Raw genomic sequence first — 19,154 nt, forward strand, 5'->3', positions numbered from 1 at the left:
TATCTAGCTCTGGAATTAGAATTTTCTTTTTATTATAGCAACCACCAGCCCACCAAAATCACAGTGACAATGTTTATGGTAATATATTTTTAAAATGTTAATGAAATTAAGTCTTGCTTTAAACATATTGTCTGACCAATAGATTGAAATGTGATTTCAACAGATACATATAACGCAAAAAGAATTGTGAGACAAAGTCAAATCAATAATAAATGCATATTTATTTTTTACATTTCTGACATACACACTTCTGTATAAAAGGACAATAATACATATAATAGAAGACATTCAGAAAGACAGAAAAACACACTTGATACAAACTTGAACATCGCTGGTGCATCTCTTGACAGAGATAACATGAGATGTAGAATAGTCTCCTGAGTTTCCAGTTAAATAAATCTCATCACTGATCCCAGACCAGTGACAGGAGGCTGGAAACTGGTCACATATAATTAAGCACATTGTGCTAAATGAACGTCAAAACACACATCAAAACACATACAACACACTACCCCCCTTATCTTTGTACTTTCACACAGTCAACAAACAAATTAAAAGGCTGCAATTACACAAACTTAAAATGATTTTAGAATATATATAAAAAAAAAAAAAAGATCATTCTGGGTCCAAAGAGTTTGTTTTGTTAAACTAATTCTGTTGAAGTTTTTAACTTATCTTTCATTTTACTTTCTCCAAACTCAGTATTTGTTAAAAAAAGTGCAAATAACTGCAAACTGTACATCTGTGTATTGTTTTACGGTTTTGTTATAATGTTGTTTTTATTCATATTATACTGTCATGATGTACAAACCTTTCTAATTGGCAGTATTTTATTTTAAATGATCACTTTAATTTAATCCCACTATGGCAAAAGTTCCTAATAACAAAGCACAGGATAAAACAACCAAATTCGTTCTCTGTAATTGACCTGACATAATATTGCTAAAAATATATATTTAAACACTTAGACCTTTTGGGCAACAGGTTATCCTAAAAGGACATTCTGCCACATATTCAACATCAAATTCATTATGTCCATCAGAATAGGCCTGTCACATCAAAATACATGACACCTGACTTAATTAGAATTCTCACAAAAAGGCTTTGTGATATTATATATATAAAAATGAAATCCCAAAGAAAAAATTACAACATCAGACTCCTTTCTAATCTTACTAATAAGTCATCTTCAATGTAAACAGTGTGAACATCCACCATTAAGGCTGTGCCTAAACTGAATGTACTGTTCTAAAAGGCTGACAGGTTAATTCTCTTTGGTTGTTTCTGCATGCTACATTCATTTGTGTGGCTTGAAAACAAGGCGTTATCTCATGCTATTAAACAGCAGAATGAACAAACAAATTGGTGCAGCCATTTAAGTACAAGAATCAGATAAAGTGTACTTAGACACAAATGCTCCAATTTTGTAATACTAGACATGATGACAAACTAGATGCTGAAAAATGGTACAACACAGTTGTAAATAAACAGCTCTGAATCCATATTTTTGGATTTGCTGAAATCAGCTTTGCCAAACGAGTCCCTCATATTCTTTCAGGAACAATCATATGGTTGATAACCCACAGCTGGAGGCACTCAATGCATTTGGTTACTTCTCCGTCTCCCTCCAGCAGACCAAAACTGCTTCTTGTTCCTGCTTAAATCTCCAACTCCGCTGGCTCATGAAGCTCATACTGGGCCTGATGGACCAAATGTAGCTTGCTTCTGGCATTGCTTGTCTTCAGTAAAAACAACACCAAAAAAAAACACTGATCCAAGAAGCAGGCAGACTCTTCCTTATGATGTTGAAATGCAGCTGAGGCTCATTTCTCATGTGGCAGTCGGACATGGCGCACCACTTTTTTCTCATAAACAGCCCTCATGGTCTTCTCGATCTGTTTGAGGAACACCTGTGGTATTCTTCCACAAAGGGTGTTAACTGTGTCTAGGAACTTAGTCTGAAGAGGGTAAAACAAAGACTGGAACATGTTCTCCTCAAAGGGATACTGAAAGAGAAGATAAAATACAAGTTTGAGGAACTGCTTTGGTATAATTGGGGAGGCACGATGAACAGGGTCCACATTAATCATATCTGACTGAATTCTGAACAGCAGAGGGGCCCACGTGACTCGACCACACAAAAGGCTTCCTCGTGGAGAGACGCTTTCCTGCTATTAGCCTTCAAGGAGAGATTCAAGTAAACTGAACGCACAATGCAACACTTCTATTTATTCTCATGATTCAACACCCTCAGGATTTGTTTTTATTAGCACTGAAGAATTAGTGGCCAAAGCAAGCAAAGACAAATGGATTACACTTCTTAATCTCTCTCTCTCTCTCTCTCTCTCTCTCTCTCTCTCTCTCTCTCTCTCTCTCTCTCTCTCTCTCTCTCTCTCTCTCTCTCTCTCTCTCTCTCTCTCTCTCTCTCTCTCTCTCTCTCTCTCTCTCTCTCTCTGAAATGAATACCTTTTATTTAGCATGGATACATTAAATTGCTCAAAAGTGACAGTTAAGACATTTATAATGTTACAATAGATTTCTATTTGCTGTTCTTTTGAACATAATATTCATCAAAGAATCCTAATTTTAAAAAAAATTCACAGTTTCCATAATATTAAGCAGTTATTAATCAGCAAATATTAAACTGTTTTCAACATTGACGCTAATAAAAAATGTTTTGTGAGCACCAAATCAGCATATTAGAATAATTTCTGAAGGATCACTGGAGTAATTGCTACTGAAAATTCAGCTTTGAATTCTTTTTAAGAATGTATGAAAATAAAAATATTTTGCAATATGCTTTTTATTGTATTTTTGATGCAGCCTGGATGAGCATAAGATGCTCCTTTTAAAAAACATCTAAGCGAGTCAACATTTTTGAATGGTAGTGTACATACTGTATATGATTGTCATCAATCTGACAGCCATTCTATTAGTTCTATAATATAAATGTCTCGTGAAAATGTCTCACCTCATGTATGGCATCATACACCACTCTAAATGCGGGCTGCTTGTCGTCATGGTACACTCCACGGTTACCATGAAGAATAGACACTCCCTCCTCTTCACCAGCTTTGCAATTGCTTCCATACATGCAGTGATCTGGCCTGTAGTTCCACTGGCATGGAAATATGTACAGACACTCTGTAGACACAGAAAAATATTCAACGTTTTATCCAAACTGCAAATAGCATACCTTTGCAGCACTTGAGCACATAATCTTCATGCGTCTTCTATTTGTTTGTGGTTTTGTAGTTGTGCTAGTCTTTTGGGCCTGTACCATTACAGTTGTCAAACAAGCACTACCCTTGCCAATTTAGAGACTTTAATTACTGCACCTGCCAGTATCTGTCACAGCTGTTCCAGTCAAGAGAAGTGCTAATCTACACAAAAGGGTCGTATCTCTATAAAACCCAGATAAAACAACAACACTCAGGAGGGCGAGGAAAGAGAGTTTAAAAAATATTATTCTTTTTTTCTGGGAAGAGTACAAATGGAAAGGTGTAGCTTCAAGCTCTGCACAAGAAATAACAATCAGAGTTGGAAAGTTTAGTTGTCATGTACATGATAAAAACCTGCAAGGCTTCACAAGTATAATAACAGCTTCTCAACTTGGATTTAAGCCTCCAGCAAACAACACAATTAAACTAGTAGTGCTGGAACAATGTAGAGTGCAAATCAACAAAAATAAAGAAAGTAGACAAGTGTATATGAGAGTTAAATGATGCACCGAAAAACTTTCCCTTACTTTTTTCTACTGTGCAAGTGTAACGTACAGTGATGGTATCACATATGCTAATATCATAATACTTATTAACGCCAGAGTAATAGAGGTATTTTTAGGTTTACCATAGTACCATAGTTTACCATAGTATGTGCCGGCTAAAACACGCGTCTAAAAACATGGTAAAACCAAAGTATTTTGAAATGCACCATGTCATTTACAAGATTATGCAAGGTACTTTAAAGATGTACATTTTCAAAAATATGGTAATGCAGAGGTATTTTGATACTTACCATAGTATGTACCAGCTTTTGAAAAATCGAATAGTATTATCACTTTACGTCTAAAAACAAGTTAAAACCAAAGTGTTTTGACATGCACCATGGCATTTACAAGATAATGCAAGATACTTTAAAGATGTAATTAATAAATGGGACTTCGAAGGATACTATTAGTGTAGTACCAAAAACAAGTTATCTATACCTCTGTATTTGACAAAATACTTTAAGAGCTTCAAAGAATACCATGGTATTGACATGGAACATATCCAAAAACCTGGTTTTAATATAGTGCATGTCCAAAAAACAAGGTATTTTGATATATACCATTTTATTTGCAACATACTTCAATGATACTTTAAAAACACCATGGTACATGTCCAAAAAAACTAAATAATTACTAATCTTACTCATCATAATCAAATATATTGTTGTGCAAACATATCTTTGTACCTGGATTGTAGTGGAAGATGATGTTGAGGAGGTCTTGGTCTCCCCATGTGATGTGGTTCTTGTATTTCTGATAGAGAGGGTGTAGCAGATTTTCCCACGACAGACCGCTGGCGATCATGCTGTTCTGTAAAATCAATAGTGGCAGGTTATTTTCCTCAACAGTGAGTCTGGCAGCCACTTTTCAGACAGCTGTTGATATGGAAATTTTTTTCAGAAGAAGAAATGTTCTTTTTGTCCTCCCAGACAGCCTTGAAAATGTGCTTGGGTTGAAAATTACAGTTCTAGCCGAGTTACAGAAATATGCTAATCCAGACTGCTGTCACCCACTCTGTCTCTCTACGGATGACAATCAGTAGACTTCCATCACTGCCTACTAAAAACAGCCTGAGGTTAACAGGGTTTAAATCTGCAAAGAAACCTCAGAAGATATGTGAACGCCAAAGCCTCAGCCCACTACCAAGAGGAATGAAGCATATAAGGAAAACACTTGCAATAACTAGTAATAACCTTGCACTATGAAATCTAAAATATTTGTATTTATTATTTTGTGTTTGTAATACGTGTATAAATCATAATGTATTTGACAGAGATGCGCATATATTACAATTTTGGCTGATACCGATAAGCTGACAATCATTTTCAAGTTATAGTATGCCAGATATTTAAGGTCTTTATGTCTACATAAATTCAAAATAAACAACTAAAAACTTAAATTATTCATTTTAAATGCTATAACTAAATTTGAAGAGAATTTAGGCACCACGTTATAATGTACAGTGGATATTGATTTGCCAAAGATTACATTTGAAATGATTAGTGCTTTTAAAGATTACCTTTGCTGTCAATAAAATAAAAAAAGCTCTAATATAAAATGAAGACTGTTATGGAACCGAGTTATATTCATTTCTAGTATTTGAAGTTTAAAAAACAGCTATGTGGACTAGTATTGTGGACCACTGAAATTTCACCATGAGCAGAGCCACAAATTGACCATCAAAATTCAAATCAAGTCAATTGTATTGTTCCTTACCCTGAACAGAGTGCTTCGAATCCGTGTGAGGTTCATTAGCATGACCCCTGAATTGACCCCTGTGACTCCATAAAAGGGGTGCCTTGCGAAGCGGCTATACCAGCCAATCTTGGGGATCTCGTGCTCTGGGGCCATGGCAGCTAGCTGAGTGCTGTTGAAAGCCTTCAGAAACCTCCAGATGTCATCCATAGGGCGGAGAAACAGAACATCTGTGTCCACGTACAACAGCGAGTCCACGTCCTTTAGGATGACCTGATATCAAAAGAAATACTTGGTTACTGTCAGTGTGGTGAGATGGAAAACACAAACAAATGAAAAAAAAAAAAAAACGTAAGCAGCAGGGACCTACAGGAAGAAACAGCCTCTGGGCAGCACATGGCTTGAAGAGTTTCTTCCATTCATCTGCATTCCCCACAGAGAAGGTGATTGGATATATGCTGTAGTGAAACCTGGAGGACACCGTCTGAGGCCACACACTGAACTGTGAGAAGAAATTGAAAGAATCAGTCAATGTCATGACTGCCAGCCTGTCCTTTCCAACCGCAGGTGTCAGCGAAGAGAAGTGTGTGAAGAAACCTGTACCAATCCAACTTTTGTAAGATTTGTGATTTATAGAAGGTAATTTAGAAGACCTGAAGAGATCTACCCATAGTGGTATACCTTGTTTTAACTAAGTAGGACATGGCATGTTTTACCCCCGGACCGGTTTCAGACCAGGCTTAAGCCTGTCCCAGACTAAAATGCATGTTTGAGCTGTTTTAACTGATAGCAACTTGCAGTGACATCTTAAAATATGTCAGTGCCACTGTTTTGGTAATGTTTTTTTCTTTTCTAAGGCACGTTTATAAAAGCTACTTAAATGTCCTAATTGAACTAAGGCCTAATCCTTGCTTAATCGAAGCCCTGTCTGTGAAACCAGGCTTTAATATCTTAAGGATCAATTTCCCCACTATCAGCTTTGGCACAAACCTATATGTCATTTTATGTTTTAATGCCTTTTTACTATTTTCTGCACAAAGAGTAACAAATTTAGCTACTTGGGTTTTTGTTGTTGTTACATTTTTTTGCATTTATGTCTAGAGATAAAGAAAAAAAACCTAAGGGAGATGTACTGTATGACCCCTTTTGGTTCAAGCATTTTTTTTTTTTTTACAATGCCAACAAAAAGATATGTTTTATTATTATCACCATAAACTTCACAGGCACAGCAATATGTAAAATTATTCAGAATAGAAAAACTGATTTTCAAAATGCCTTACCACTCTAACACATGGAACAAGCACAACAGAGGCTACGCATCGAGACTCAGGTTTTTTTTGCCTCCACATCATGCATTAAAATCATTTAATGCACAGCTAGCTGTGGATTATCCCTTACTTATTATTAGCCATAATACCACTAAGGGACCCTAAACTTAACAGTATTTTATTGTATATTCGACTGTGTACATTTATTTAGATGCATGTCAACAACAAAAGTTATGAAAGCCTTTTTTTTTTTTTACTTATACATGTCAAATAATCTACTTGGATTTTATTATTCTCATTTAACTTCGTTTTTTCCAGCCGCCCGTGATTCCATCAGAAAAGACCTTCAACCCATTTTTGAGTCATAACAAATCAGTTAAGAACCACTGGTTTATAATATCCTGCTGATAGCCAAATAACTACTGCTGAAAAGGCTGCAGAAAAACAGAGGAAATCTTTTGAATAACAAACATGACATTGCATTCCTTCTCTTTCTCTCTTCAAAGCCTTCAGATCCATTATCTTCAGCAGTACGCGCAGGAATAGATCAAGATCAGCTCAAGGCCAGAGGGCACCTCTCAAAAAGCATCAACTGTCTAAATGTAGAAAACAATGTAGTGCTATTTTCAATAACAGTCCCTCTGTGGTGAGAAACATTGTAAACGATTAGGACTGCAGTAGAGAAAGACCACTCAACCAGAAACCAAATAATGTGTTAAGAGCATGGCAGAGAGATCGATAGATTCATAAGGTTTCTCACATTACCCTCCTCGCCAGATTGGCTGTCAGGGTTAGCCTGACATTGTCTGAGGGTTACCACAAAGCCACTAGTACAATAAAATAGAAAGTCACGGTTCTGTCAAAGGTCGGTTTAAATACACAGAGAAATCTTAGGGAACAAACTGTATACCTTACTAAGGATGTAAAAAGACCATCATTATAATTAACATGATATGAGCGAGAGCTTGTTATTGGAGGTTTGCAAAAGTTGAATTACCCCTAATATAGGCTAAGCAATAATTATAGTGAGTTTGCCTTAGCAAATGCCTGGGCAAATTATGAATCTTACCAAAATAATAAATAATAAACTGAAATGGTCAAACATAAAATACACCGCATAATTTAATATATAAAAAAAGAATCAAACTGAATTGTTCTCAGAACAAATATTCACAGACCTATTAGTTATGTTGGAGTTGGCATATTACATTTAGAGATTTAAATGGCAAGGAAAAGAACCAGAGTGAAGCAATAGTCCCAAAATGTGTGCCAGATTTTTTCGAGCTGCATAGTTAGGGGATGAAACTTTGTCTGAAAGTCAGTTATCAATTGCAATGCTTTCCAGAAAATAAAAATATGCCTTAGATAGTCTTCAGTCTGATGAAAAAATCCCCACATATTTTAGATCACCAGTCAGCTAGACATTACAATCCAATTAAAAAAAAATACTAATATAGCCACAGCAAAGATGAAATAATCATGGGACATGCTCTCACCCCTTTTTCAAATTGTTCGGCCAGGTCCTCCTCAGCAAAGATGTGAAATTTGATCTTCTTTATGCTGAAGAGCAGTGCTGACTTCACCATGTTGAGCGTTTCATCTAGACGGTTCCCACAAGCCACCACTGCCAGGTGCATGACATCCTCTGCTCGTGTGACCTTTGACACAGGGTGCCCCACCTCACTCTTCTGCCTAGAGGTAAAGCAAAAAAAGCTTAAATCCATCCATACGAACCATGACATCGACAACAAAAAACATCTGGTACAAATCAGCTGGGTCAAACCATGAGACAGCATGGTCATGAAATACTCATTCTGTACACAGTTCCTCTGGCACATGGAATGACTCAAGGGTAAACAATTCTGAGTCAGAGTCAGATTTGCAACCAACTTGATCAGAGAGCACGCAAGGACAAGCGTCTTTAAAAAAAAGAATGAGAAGAATGTGTTTTTGTGCTTACAATGCAAGACGAAGGTCAGATTCACTATGGTAAGCTTATTATAAGTGTTTATATTTTAGACATAGCGGGATGGTTTTCGCATGAAATTGCATACATATATCACGTGTCCGAGCATGTCAAACTCGTAAATAGAGAAAAGTTGCTCCGGCGCGTGTATGGTGTGGGAGTGGCATAGGCTAGTGGTCACAACGAGTGAGTTGTGACATGAAGGTTGAGATGGAGCAGCTAAATGTCGAACCCACCCGTTTTATAAGAAACGCTGAACAGTGGAGAGCTCGTAATAAAACGAGAATCAACATTGGCTTGGCTTTTTTGAGATGGCAAGAACTGAGGGATTTGAAATGTTGTAAAAACAATGCGGAGAATGCGTTATTACTCAACAGGTGAGTAAGGTATTTTACTGAACAGATACTGCCATATGGAGGCCTCTATCAGAAGCATTATCTATTTTGAAGGGTCATTTCATCATGGTTAATGGTGGGGATGAGTCGCAATCTTCGAATAGTCGAACTGCGTGCGAAATTCGATCATAAAACAGCTTTTTCAAATATCTTTATATTTTCACATAATTCCAATGTGTTCTATATAATTGACGCCGAGCCTACGGTCACAGATCGCACAGCAGGGTATTTTCCTGTCGGGGACACAAGGTGTTGCTAACATGAATGAAACCCCCTACTGCGCGATCTGTGACAGTAGGCGCGAGGATATTTGACTTTTGGTAGAAATTAACATCCCTAGTTAATGGGTATAGCTACAGTTCAGCTGGTCAGCTTGAGATCTCTTCCATCCAAATTGAATACATCTCTTAAACCTAGTAGTGAATGTTTTATGAGCAGTAGGTTGAACATATTAAATCACACAGACACGCAAGCCAAAGCACGACCAAAACAATGTTCCTCCGCAAAAATAAATGCAGTTTTTTTTAACCGCTAAAAGTAACTGTACCTTTAAGCGCCACGTTTTTAGAATGCCATGTCATGCATGAGGCGATACAAAGACGTGAACACAGCTGTCAAAGACGTCCATCTAGAACATTTGCATTGAAAAACAATGGAAAATTAACGCGGTGAAATGCAAAAACGTGTTCTGTGTAAACCGGCCCAGACAGTCTGCAAAATAGGTCTTGGTCGGCTCCAACCAAGGTGGGATAAAAATCTATATTGATCGATATGGATAAAAATATAGTGAGCATTTTTGTCCATATCGCCCAGCCCTACTTTGAGAGACAATAGGAGATATTAAACATGTAGATGAGTAGCACTCTTGCTCGTCATGACTTAAGTGACCCGGACACCCGGTGATTCACTTGAATACACATTTCCTTGTCTTGAGTCTCTAACAAAATTGTTATTGGTGTGGTGTTTGCTTTTGTGATTCATGTTGAGTCTCCATCACTCCAGGGAAGTAAGCTCTCTAACCCTCTAAGCTCTACCCAAGAGATGACCTCTGGGAAAAAAAAGTCCTCCATTTATCCAAGGCTTTGGAGGAGGAAACAAATTCATACCACAAGAAAAGCACGCAGCCTTTCAGACAGACATCAAAGAGCTTCCATTAAGCCAAGGACGTGCAAAACACCCTTGCTCTCTTTTCAACTCAACCAAAGACCTTGATATGATGTGAAATAAAGAAAAGGAAAAACATGGAACACCTTGGGGTTTGACAACAGGGAAGCATGGATTTTTTCACACCTGAAAGTTAATTTTCTGATTTTTCTGCCTATTATGACTAGTATCATAAAAGACTGTAGAATCTGCTTAGAAGGCTGCGGTTTTCCTGTGGAAAAAGCTTTCCTTGTTTACACCACTGCAAATTAGGCAACAGGAATTGCATCAATGGTCTGATTGAATGATATCAAACAATTTAATCTTTTTATTTTTTTAATCATTTGTCTAAGAATTTGTCTAGGAAGGCATTTACTTTGGTACCTTTTTAAATCAACATGACATGTTCACATGCTCCGACTGATCTTGTAAAAATTCTTGCAGTCTGTGTGGAAACATCTGGAAACATTTAGACTGTGAAGGCTGAATTAAAGCAGGGCTATGCAGTTTTGGGAATTTCTTCGCTGTATTCTCGCTTTTTACTCGCAGATTTCTCTATAGAGCTCCCCCTACAGCTTCGGAATAAATATTTGACAACACTGTCGTAAAAATTGTTGTAGACTCTCAGATACCAGAGGCTAGTAAATCAACGACATCAAATCAGACGGGACATTCTTTACAACGTCTTCTTCGTTCATTCGGGTTCGAACAGTGTGAGGGAGCACAATAATGACAGAATTTTAGCAGATTTCTTTTGCCGTAAAGCAATTTGTTACATCGCGAGACCTAATATCACGCGATACTTCCTGACGCTGCGGCCGCCGGCTCAAAGTTGTAAGGGTGTTTTTTCCGCTCACAGGCAATAGGGGGGTGCGAGACGACCACCATTCAACCCGTAAAAAGTAATATAACCATTCCAATTACTCCGAAGCTGTTCAGTTAAGGTAAAAAACCTGCATAGTTCACCTTTAAATATTGCACTCCTTATAGAGCAAAAGTTAATGCTGACACTGATGTTCCTTTAAGCGATACAATTTATTGTGGACAACGTGAAACCAACTTGCAACATGAAATCAACTTAAAAGTGATCTAAAAATTCATGAAAATAAAATAGGGTGGACTTTTCTGTCTCCTCCCTAACTTTTTTAAAAATATGAAGTATAGGCTTCTCTCTTACTTTAGCTTGTATGAGATCATTATTGAATATTTGTGTGAATCATTCTTAATGTAATTTAAACAGATACATTCAATTTAGTCCAACAATTTATGCAAGAATGGTTTTACAAATGATTTACACAGAAAAAAATGTCTCCATTGTACACCAGAAGACTCCAGCATTTTGAGCAGCGAGTCGATTACCGACTAACTTAAAAACACCTCTGATTGGCAATTGCGTTCAAGAAATCAACAGTGATTGGCTACATTGCTCAATGCTGCAAAAACATGTTGTAAATGGAAACCTTTGACGCTCTTCAGAGCCCAACACAAATACACACACTGTAGTCGTGTTTATTTGCCACATCTGTTTTGCCAATATGATATTATTACAGTATTGAAGTTCAGGAATAGATTAAGGACAATGATTCTCTACAATGATATTTGTCAGAATATACTTTAAGGTAAGGAGAGAGAGAACGAGCAAGAGGGAGATTTGAAGAAAGACTAGAAAGAGAGACGGCTGAGAGTCATTACAAAAGAGAAAAGCTCATAAGAATATTACTGGAAAATTAAGGGTTAAGAATATGATCAGGAGATAGCTTTAGGAGCCGCGTAAATATTAGAAAAGCTTTCCAACGCTGAGGTTGCTTTGATTCGACTCCACATGTGAGTAACACTGGTTTTGAGTGTCATTGTTTGTCTGGAGCTGCCGTGCTGTTGGCAACTAACAACAAACTCTTGTTTGTATTTACTCTTGTGTATGTATGTTAATTTTTTGTGCTCCCTTGTCATTCGTTCATCATCTTCACTTTATATTTCGCGAAGCATTATTTTGTTGCGCTTCTGCTATGATAAATATACATCCACTCTTGCATTGCATGTGTAATGGAGGCCGTTACTAGTGAGAGTTGTGCAGGCTGATGACAGCTAGAGAATTTGGTGTTTACTGTTTAGCATCCTTGTTAGTGCACCCGCCTCGCATGCCAGCGATCGGGGTTCTAGACCGATTCGGAGCAGGGCGGTTAGGATTGGAGGAGGGTGAGCTTTGGAGGTAGAGCAATGTTTTCTTTCAATTCAAATATCAACAGTGTTCAGCAACGATTTTTCAGAAAAAAAACATACTGTACCTTTAATGAGATAAACAGTAATATTATCTTTTTTCTGAAATTCATATTTTTGTTTCCAATAGGATTTGGAAATCGAAATTATGCTGCACTTCACGCTGGATTGTGGAAGCTTTAGTGGTTTGTGCATCTTGCAGTCGCTAATCTAATCTTGAACAAAACAATGGAAAACACAAAAGAGAGATAAAAAAAAAAAAAACATACAGAACAAATACGCTGTCTGATTTAAGCCAAGCCCTCATGGCTGCGTGTATGGAATTCAGCCAGTGCTTTTTACCTTATTCACCGCACTCCATAATCTATACGACCACATTATTAGCACTTTTCCCCCTCTTCAGAATGTCTGTATACCTGTCCTGGCAGAGCCAGGTTTTCAGTGGCACCTTGACTTTAAAACTTGAAGTGAAACGTTTGTGTTATTGCTTCAGGTTAGAAGATAAAGACTGCAGAGGAGGAATCAACTCATTGAGAGGCACGAATGGCAATGGAGAGATAAAAGAGGCTAGAGAGAGAGACACACACACACAAATGGAGGGCTCTTAGTCTTCCTCCATGACATGTTTATGGCTTTATATAATGTAGCTGCCATTCAGCAGTTGCCTCTAGTCATACCTGCATTACAGATGACAGAGCGAGCAATTCGTTTGACAGTTAGTAGACATTTATTCCAAGGTGCGGCAAAAACGGGTACAGTGGTGTTTTGTGATTCTGGCAGAGAAAGGTGTTATGAGCACCCAGCTTTCCAGTAATGCAGGTTATTTTGGGAAAGGGTGCGAAAGAAACATGAATGTACTGGTGCAAGTTTACTTCCTTGTCATTTTCATTCATTATTATACTAAAAGAATAGTTCAACTTTCACCCAAAAATGAAAATTCCGTCATTATTTATTTACTCACCATCTTGTCATTCCAAACCTGCATGACTTTCTTTTTTCTTTAAAGCATATGTTTTGAAAAATACTTTTTTTGGGGAGCTGATGTTGTTTCAATTTAAACAGTTCAACAAAAGACTGCTGCAGTGATGACTTTTTTTTAAATTATTTTTATAGGCCAACAGGGAAGTTGGCATCTCCCTGGTTCCCTCGACAAAAAAACCCAATAGGATTTTTCCATTGGCTTTTGCATCATTGCAGAAAATGAGCTATGCAACCAACAACAGTTTATGAATCTTACATGTTTTATTTATCATGATTAATTTTGAAGCCTCAATGCAGGAAGTAAAAAGCTAAAGTAGGCTACAAACAAACTACACCACGGTCACATGACTTCAACGTCACCACCATTAAGCTTACGACAGCTCTTTTAGTCTTTATTTTAAAGCATTTTCCCTAAAAGGTTGAGTGAGTTCGATTGCAAGAGCGTAATTATAAACACAACGAGGCTGAGAAAGTAGACTAGTGGGTGCTTTTCCTGTTCGGCATGATGACGTTTAATGTCATAGAATAAAACATGAAAATATCTTGCGCTTGTTTAACCACAGACCTTATTTTAGGCATTTAACCAAAAACCCATAGACTTCAGGATGAGGGAACTGAAACTACTAAAATACTAACTCATTTCCGGGTTGTGGCCAACAAAAATGCCATACCTGCAAGACTATATTCTTACAAAAAATATCTTAATACAGGTTTGGTGTGACTTGAGGTTGAATACATGAAGGGATTTTCACTTTTTGGTGATATATTCTTTTTATAATACAACAATAAAACAGAAAAAAAAGGTCTGGGATCAAAAGGTTTGTGTTTGTTCGGGCCCTCAGGACAAAACAAACCCTTCGGGCCCCCTGAACGTGATGAAACGTATCATCAGGGACACATTTGTCTGTTTTGCAACAGTGAGGCAGGAAGCACGTCTGGAGGATGCGCTTAAAAAAGGAAAAAACCCGTGCGGAAGAGTTAATCACTTCTAAATAAAACAACAGGTCAAACGGGATGAGATGGCTTTGCCCCTCCCCCTTCCTCTGCGGAGATGGATAGGGAGCCAGGAATTAAACGCATAGAGCGTTTTCCAAATCACACCCTCTCATCTCTCCCGTTTGTACGGTGAATCTGCTTTACTAATTTCCCCGCTCTGCATTGGCCCTTTGCATTGTGGGTTTATCAGCAGAGAGCAGTCACAGGGGTGTGGACATGAAGACGGATCACTGCTGGAAACCCAACAGGAGGGTCAAAGGGTTGAGATATCTCACAACTGCAATTAGTGGCGTTTATGTGAAGCTGTCAGAGGGGTGATAACATATGCTTGCTGAAAGAAGGCAAGCGATGAATATTAAACTCATCCTCACTGCAGAATTGATTTCACACTATCAAAAAGGCATCCGTCTATAGTTCGCCTACCTTTACATGATCGATTTCACACTATCAAAATACTGACACAAATGAACCAATCTTCAGTTCACCTAAAGGATGAATGTGACAGCTCCTTTTAATTATGTCTCAGAAAGGGCGGATCGTCTTGATGAATAAACTACTCCATCCTCGAGTCACATGGGACTGTGTGCACTCGCTCAGTACAACCAATCATTGATTTTGTCCTTCGTTCGTTGAGACCCTTTGGGAACGAGGCAACTGCATTCAAGGTGACCTTTTTAATAAAGCCATAATTAAAATACAATTGAGATAATCATAGTGCGCACAGGGGGCTCTTAGACTCTGCGTTGTAGCATGTGCAATGCACAATGGTATCTGGTAAGATTTAAGGATTAGTGCACAGTAATCTGGATGTGGACAGTGCAAAAAATTGTGCCATGCATGGTTTTCTTTTTGTTACATTAAGAAACAAGATTGCACAATCAGCTCAAGACATTCTTGCTAAAATCTCCATTATCACAGCAGCAGGCTTTTGACAAGAATGTCTGGTTGGATTTGCTGTGTTGACATCCAGGAAAAGACCAGTGATTTATGGGTTGTTATTATAACATGCATTTGCATTGATTTACAGTGACTGCAAATTACACTGAGGTCATAAATTCTCTTGAGAATCAAACTAATGCACTGATCATGTTTGCAGAAAAGGGAGTTTAAATGAAGTATATGTATCAACTTTAATAGAAGGAAAAACATGCATTATATTATACTATTACATAATATTATATCACATTTTATTCAAAACGTCTTGAAAACATCGTGCCAACTTGAAACACATATTTATTCATTCTCTTATGGATCAAACTAGCTGTTGGTCATCAATAATATTGCACTTGAAGTATTTCCTACCGAGTCTTTGCGATGACATTCCCTCCTCCTCTGCTGCTCAACTTCGGCTCTTTGCGGATTAGCCTCGGTGGTTTTTGCGGCTCTTCTGTGTTTCGTTTCGATTCTTTCGCCGGTGCAAAATCCTCGACTTGATTGAAGAATGGAAAATGTTTTTCGTTCGCAACTTCTTTAAGCGGCGGCTCGTCCGCAGCGTTCCCCCCGAAAAAGTACAAAAGTAGGAAAACTCCAAAGCATACCGCGATCGCCACGATCTTGCTGTGAATTCTCATGGTGAAAAAGTGCTCTGTCCGCGTGGAAATGTCTCAACCATGGCTCTGGTTAAAACATGGGGACATATTTGTAGTGTGCAGCCATACTTCTTCATTTGTACTGTGATGATGAAGACGATGCTGCTCAGCTTAGCGCCGATATCACACACGTATATGAATCTCTGAAGGCGGACCTTACACTCCTTACCGTAACACTTATAATACTTCTGTCGTAAATTTAATACGGTAGTTCTGCCGCAAGTTGGAGAAACTATGGAAGCTTGTTTCTGCCACAGAACAAAACATTTGAAAAGATAATTGCGACTTTTTATCTCATAATTGCGAGTTTATATCTCGCAATTTTGACTTTATAACACGCAATTGCGAGTTTATATCATGCAATTCTGACTTTTTTCACTAGCAAATGAGAGTTTATATGACGCAAAAAGTCAGAATTGAGAGATGTAAACTCGCAATTGCGAGAGAAAAAGTCAGAATTGTGAGATAAAAGAGCGCAATTACCCTTTTTTTTGAATTCTGTGATAGCTTTCATACTGTATGAAAAGATTTTCAAGTTTTTTTTATATTTTATATAATTATATAATATTATATTATACGGTATTATATTATATTATGTCTGGCTGTCACGAGGATATTAACTCTTTTATTATTAATAATTTATATATTTTTGTTATACAGTTTTTTTTTTTTTTTGTTTGTTTTTTACAAAATAATGTTATTTTTTATAAATTAGGCTACATTGTTGTATGTATCGGTATGTTAATATTGTATGATGATAGGAACAGGTTTACGTTTCTAACTTGATCAGTTTCTCAAATTAATCTGTTGAAATACATTTTTCCAATTTTGCAATCTGATTAATAAATATTTGATTTGAAATTACATTCATCGCAATATATTCCATTAGCTTTACCATGTGCAGGTAGTATTCCCATGCCATGAGAAATTGAGTGTAATTGTGTACGTGAGTTTGTAGTCCTCCTTATATGTGGAATTACGGTAAAACATGGCCAACAGAGAAAGCAGGAAGCACTGAAGCAGAAGCACCATGTGTTACATGTGTTTGTGATGCTGTTTAGCGCATGGTAGTGTTCACAGACGAGGCGAGAAGGTATGTTTTGTTATAATGTTTATATTATTTGCCACTTATGTATATCGTACTATACCATTTGAGAACGTTGAAGTCTAAAAGTGCCTGGAGCGTGATCCTGCCTGCTTCTTTATGATAGCATAAACATTGCATGCACAAACAACACAGGCATACTTTTGACAGCTGTTTACATGCAGTGGGCTTTTGTTATCATTTAATTTATTATTTTGGGTTTGTTTTCTAAGGTATGCATCAAATCAGTTTAACCACGCTGGTTGCATGACATTTATCAATGTTTTCTTTCATTTTAGTCCTCAATATTATCAGACTATCTTGGTGAATAACAGTTTTGTATAAAATTGAAATAGAATAAAGTTTCATTTTAAACTAATCACATCCAATGTTTATAATGTACTAGTTGGCAAAGGTGTTGTTTTATGTCTCATTGAGTTCAAAATCAAATAGCCACAAGGTGGAGTTGTAAGCTGCCCTATTCTTTCCTTTCTTCAGATATTGACATTGACTGCATGTCAAACAGACAGGGAGTTGAGGAGACTGAAGTATCTTTAGTTTATATCACAGTGCCAGGTAGTTGATTCTCTTGTTTAGAAGCAAACTTTAGAGTGTTGCACACAGTCCAAGTAAACCTACGGTTTAACTGTAATTTTGCTAATTTATTATTACCGTTAGTTGTTAAGTGGAATTGTGCCAAGATGTCATGATACTGTTGATAACCAGACTAAAAAAAGAATATTTTTTAGACTGTAAGGTAAATGATCTTGTAGGACATTTGAATGTTAAATCGATTAATATCCTACTGGATAAAATGGTGCTCTTAAAATATGAATAAGAAAATAGATGTATCTGGGATTTTGTAAGTAAGATTCTTAGATGATCCTTATTCAATTCTAATAGAATTGTGTTGTACATTTTTGCTTTATATTAAATTATACTATATTACCATTTTAATGCTGAATCAGAAACGAAACCGGAATTCTGAACAAAATAATTTAAAATGATAATACAATTTCATTAGCATTCATTTTAGTGTTTTCCCCCTCTGCCAACTATTTTAAAATGTCTGAATAATAATTTTTCTAATCTGTCTAAATTTTTCTGTCTTGTCGCTGCAGTCCATTGCTGTGTGTAATCATGATAACACCGGCGTTTGAACTGAGCCAAGATGCCAATTTCCTTACTGTGATTATTCGTGTACCCTACACCAGAACATCTGAGTTTGACATCTACATCCAGGAAGAAGATTTGAAGTTCTATGCCAAGCCATACTTTCTCAGGTGACTCACCTGCAAACTCCATGTTTGATATTCTGTTATGCTGCCTAAAACACTGGAAAATACTTAATATAAGATGTTTAAGCTTTTCACCTACAAAGACAGAGACCCAAAAAAGCATTTGGACACCTCATCCACACTAAAATCAATTCCATTGCAAGTTCTGATAACATGCCTGGAATAATTTGTAGATGCCACTTGTAATTAAGTTAGATTATTAGCAGAAACATAGTATGTATGTGTTTTTTGGTGGCAAATGTGTATTAAAGATAAATGTGTACGTGTGTATATTATAACGCAATTATTAATGAATCTTGTGTAATCATCTACCCTGTAGGTTGACTCTGCCTGGGAGAATAGTAGAAGATGGCCGGGAAAAAGCTTCATTCGATATCGATAAAGGTAACGATCACTCTTTAGACACGTTCTATAGTCTCAGAAAACCTGCGCTGCTTTTGTTTGCCACTCAATACCTCACAAGCTTCAGCAGAAGCACCTTTAGAGAAAGGTCCCACAGCTTTCAAAGGACACAGCAAGCCGATGTCAAAGAACCAGTGGTGGCGAAAGCTGACACTGTTGTCGCCTCTCGTCGGCTGCACTTCGGCCAAAAAGCTGCACTTGAAAACACCAAAAGGTCTTAGGAGGCCCTTAGAAACGTCCTAAACGCCCGGCTAGGGCCAACGGTGCAGAACACACCGGAAATAAAGCTGACCGACGCTAATAAACAGCCTGGCTTGATGTGTCCTGACCTTTTTAATTGCTGCAGTCAAT

The 19,154-nt window shown here is 37.3% G+C and overlaps 2 protein-coding genes across 4 annotated transcripts in view; one reads left to right on the top strand and one right to left on the bottom strand.

Moving 5' to 3' along the window:
• Positions 1-204: 204 nt before the first annotated feature.
• On the bottom strand, positions 205-16,191 carry gxylt2 (glucoside xylosyltransferase 2). Of its 2 annotated transcripts, XM_079628439.1 has the most exons (7): positions 15,733-16,191; positions 8,229-8,424; positions 5,835-5,966; positions 5,486-5,737; positions 4,456-4,579; positions 2,972-3,144; positions 205-2,006 (listed from the first exon to the last, which is right to left on the bottom strand). In XM_079628439.1, the coding sequence occupies exons 1-7, from the start codon at positions 15,999-16,001 to the stop codon at positions 1,824-1,826; spliced, it is 1,329 nt and encodes a 442-aa protein (XP_079484565.1). In that variant the 5' UTR covers positions 16,002-16,191; the 3' UTR covers positions 205-1,823. The 2 variants fall into 2 exon arrangements, with proteins under 2 accessions (XP_079484565.1, XP_079484566.1); XM_079628440.1 differs by lacking the exon at positions 5,835-5,966 and having other exon boundaries at positions 15,733-16,139.
• A 731-nt stretch (positions 16,192-16,922) lies between these two features.
• shq1 (SHQ1, H/ACA ribonucleoprotein assembly factor) overlaps positions 16,923-19,154 on the top strand; it is a 33,721-nt gene continuing 31,489 nt past the window's right edge. Inside the window, exons 1-3 of one of the 2 annotated variants that reach the window (XM_079628318.1) lie at positions 16,923-17,112; positions 18,225-18,386; positions 18,721-18,785. In XM_079628318.1, the coding sequence (XP_079484444.1) occupies positions 17,084-17,112; positions 18,225-18,386; positions 18,721-18,785 (256 nt within the window). In that variant the 5' untranslated portion in view covers positions 16,923-17,083. Of the gene's footprint in view, positions 17,113-17,606; positions 17,680-18,224; positions 18,387-18,720; positions 18,786-19,154 lie in introns of those variants that run through there. The other variant, XM_079628319.1, reaches the window with a different exon arrangement.

The sequence above is a fragment of the Phoxinus phoxinus genome (assembly GCF_949152265.1).
Source record: "Phoxinus phoxinus genome assembly, chromosome: 11".
Lineage (NCBI taxonomy): Eukaryota > Metazoa > Chordata > Actinopteri > Cypriniformes > Leuciscidae > Phoxinus > Phoxinus phoxinus.

Bases quoted from the DNA above. Each gene is read 5' to 3' on its own strand.
- gxylt2 (XM_079628439.1), bottom strand. From the start codon at position 16,001: ATGAGAATTCACAGCAAGATCGTGGCGATCGCGGTATGCTTTGGAGTT. The intron at 5,967-8,228 runs GTGAGAGCATGT...TTCTTCTCACAG, and splicing joins CCGAACAATTTGAAAAAGGG to TTCAGTGTGTGGCCTCAGAC. The intron at 5,738-5,834 runs GTAGGTCCCTGC...TTTTGATATCAG, and splicing joins CCCAGAGGCTGTTTCTTCCT to GTCATCCTAAAGGACGTGGA.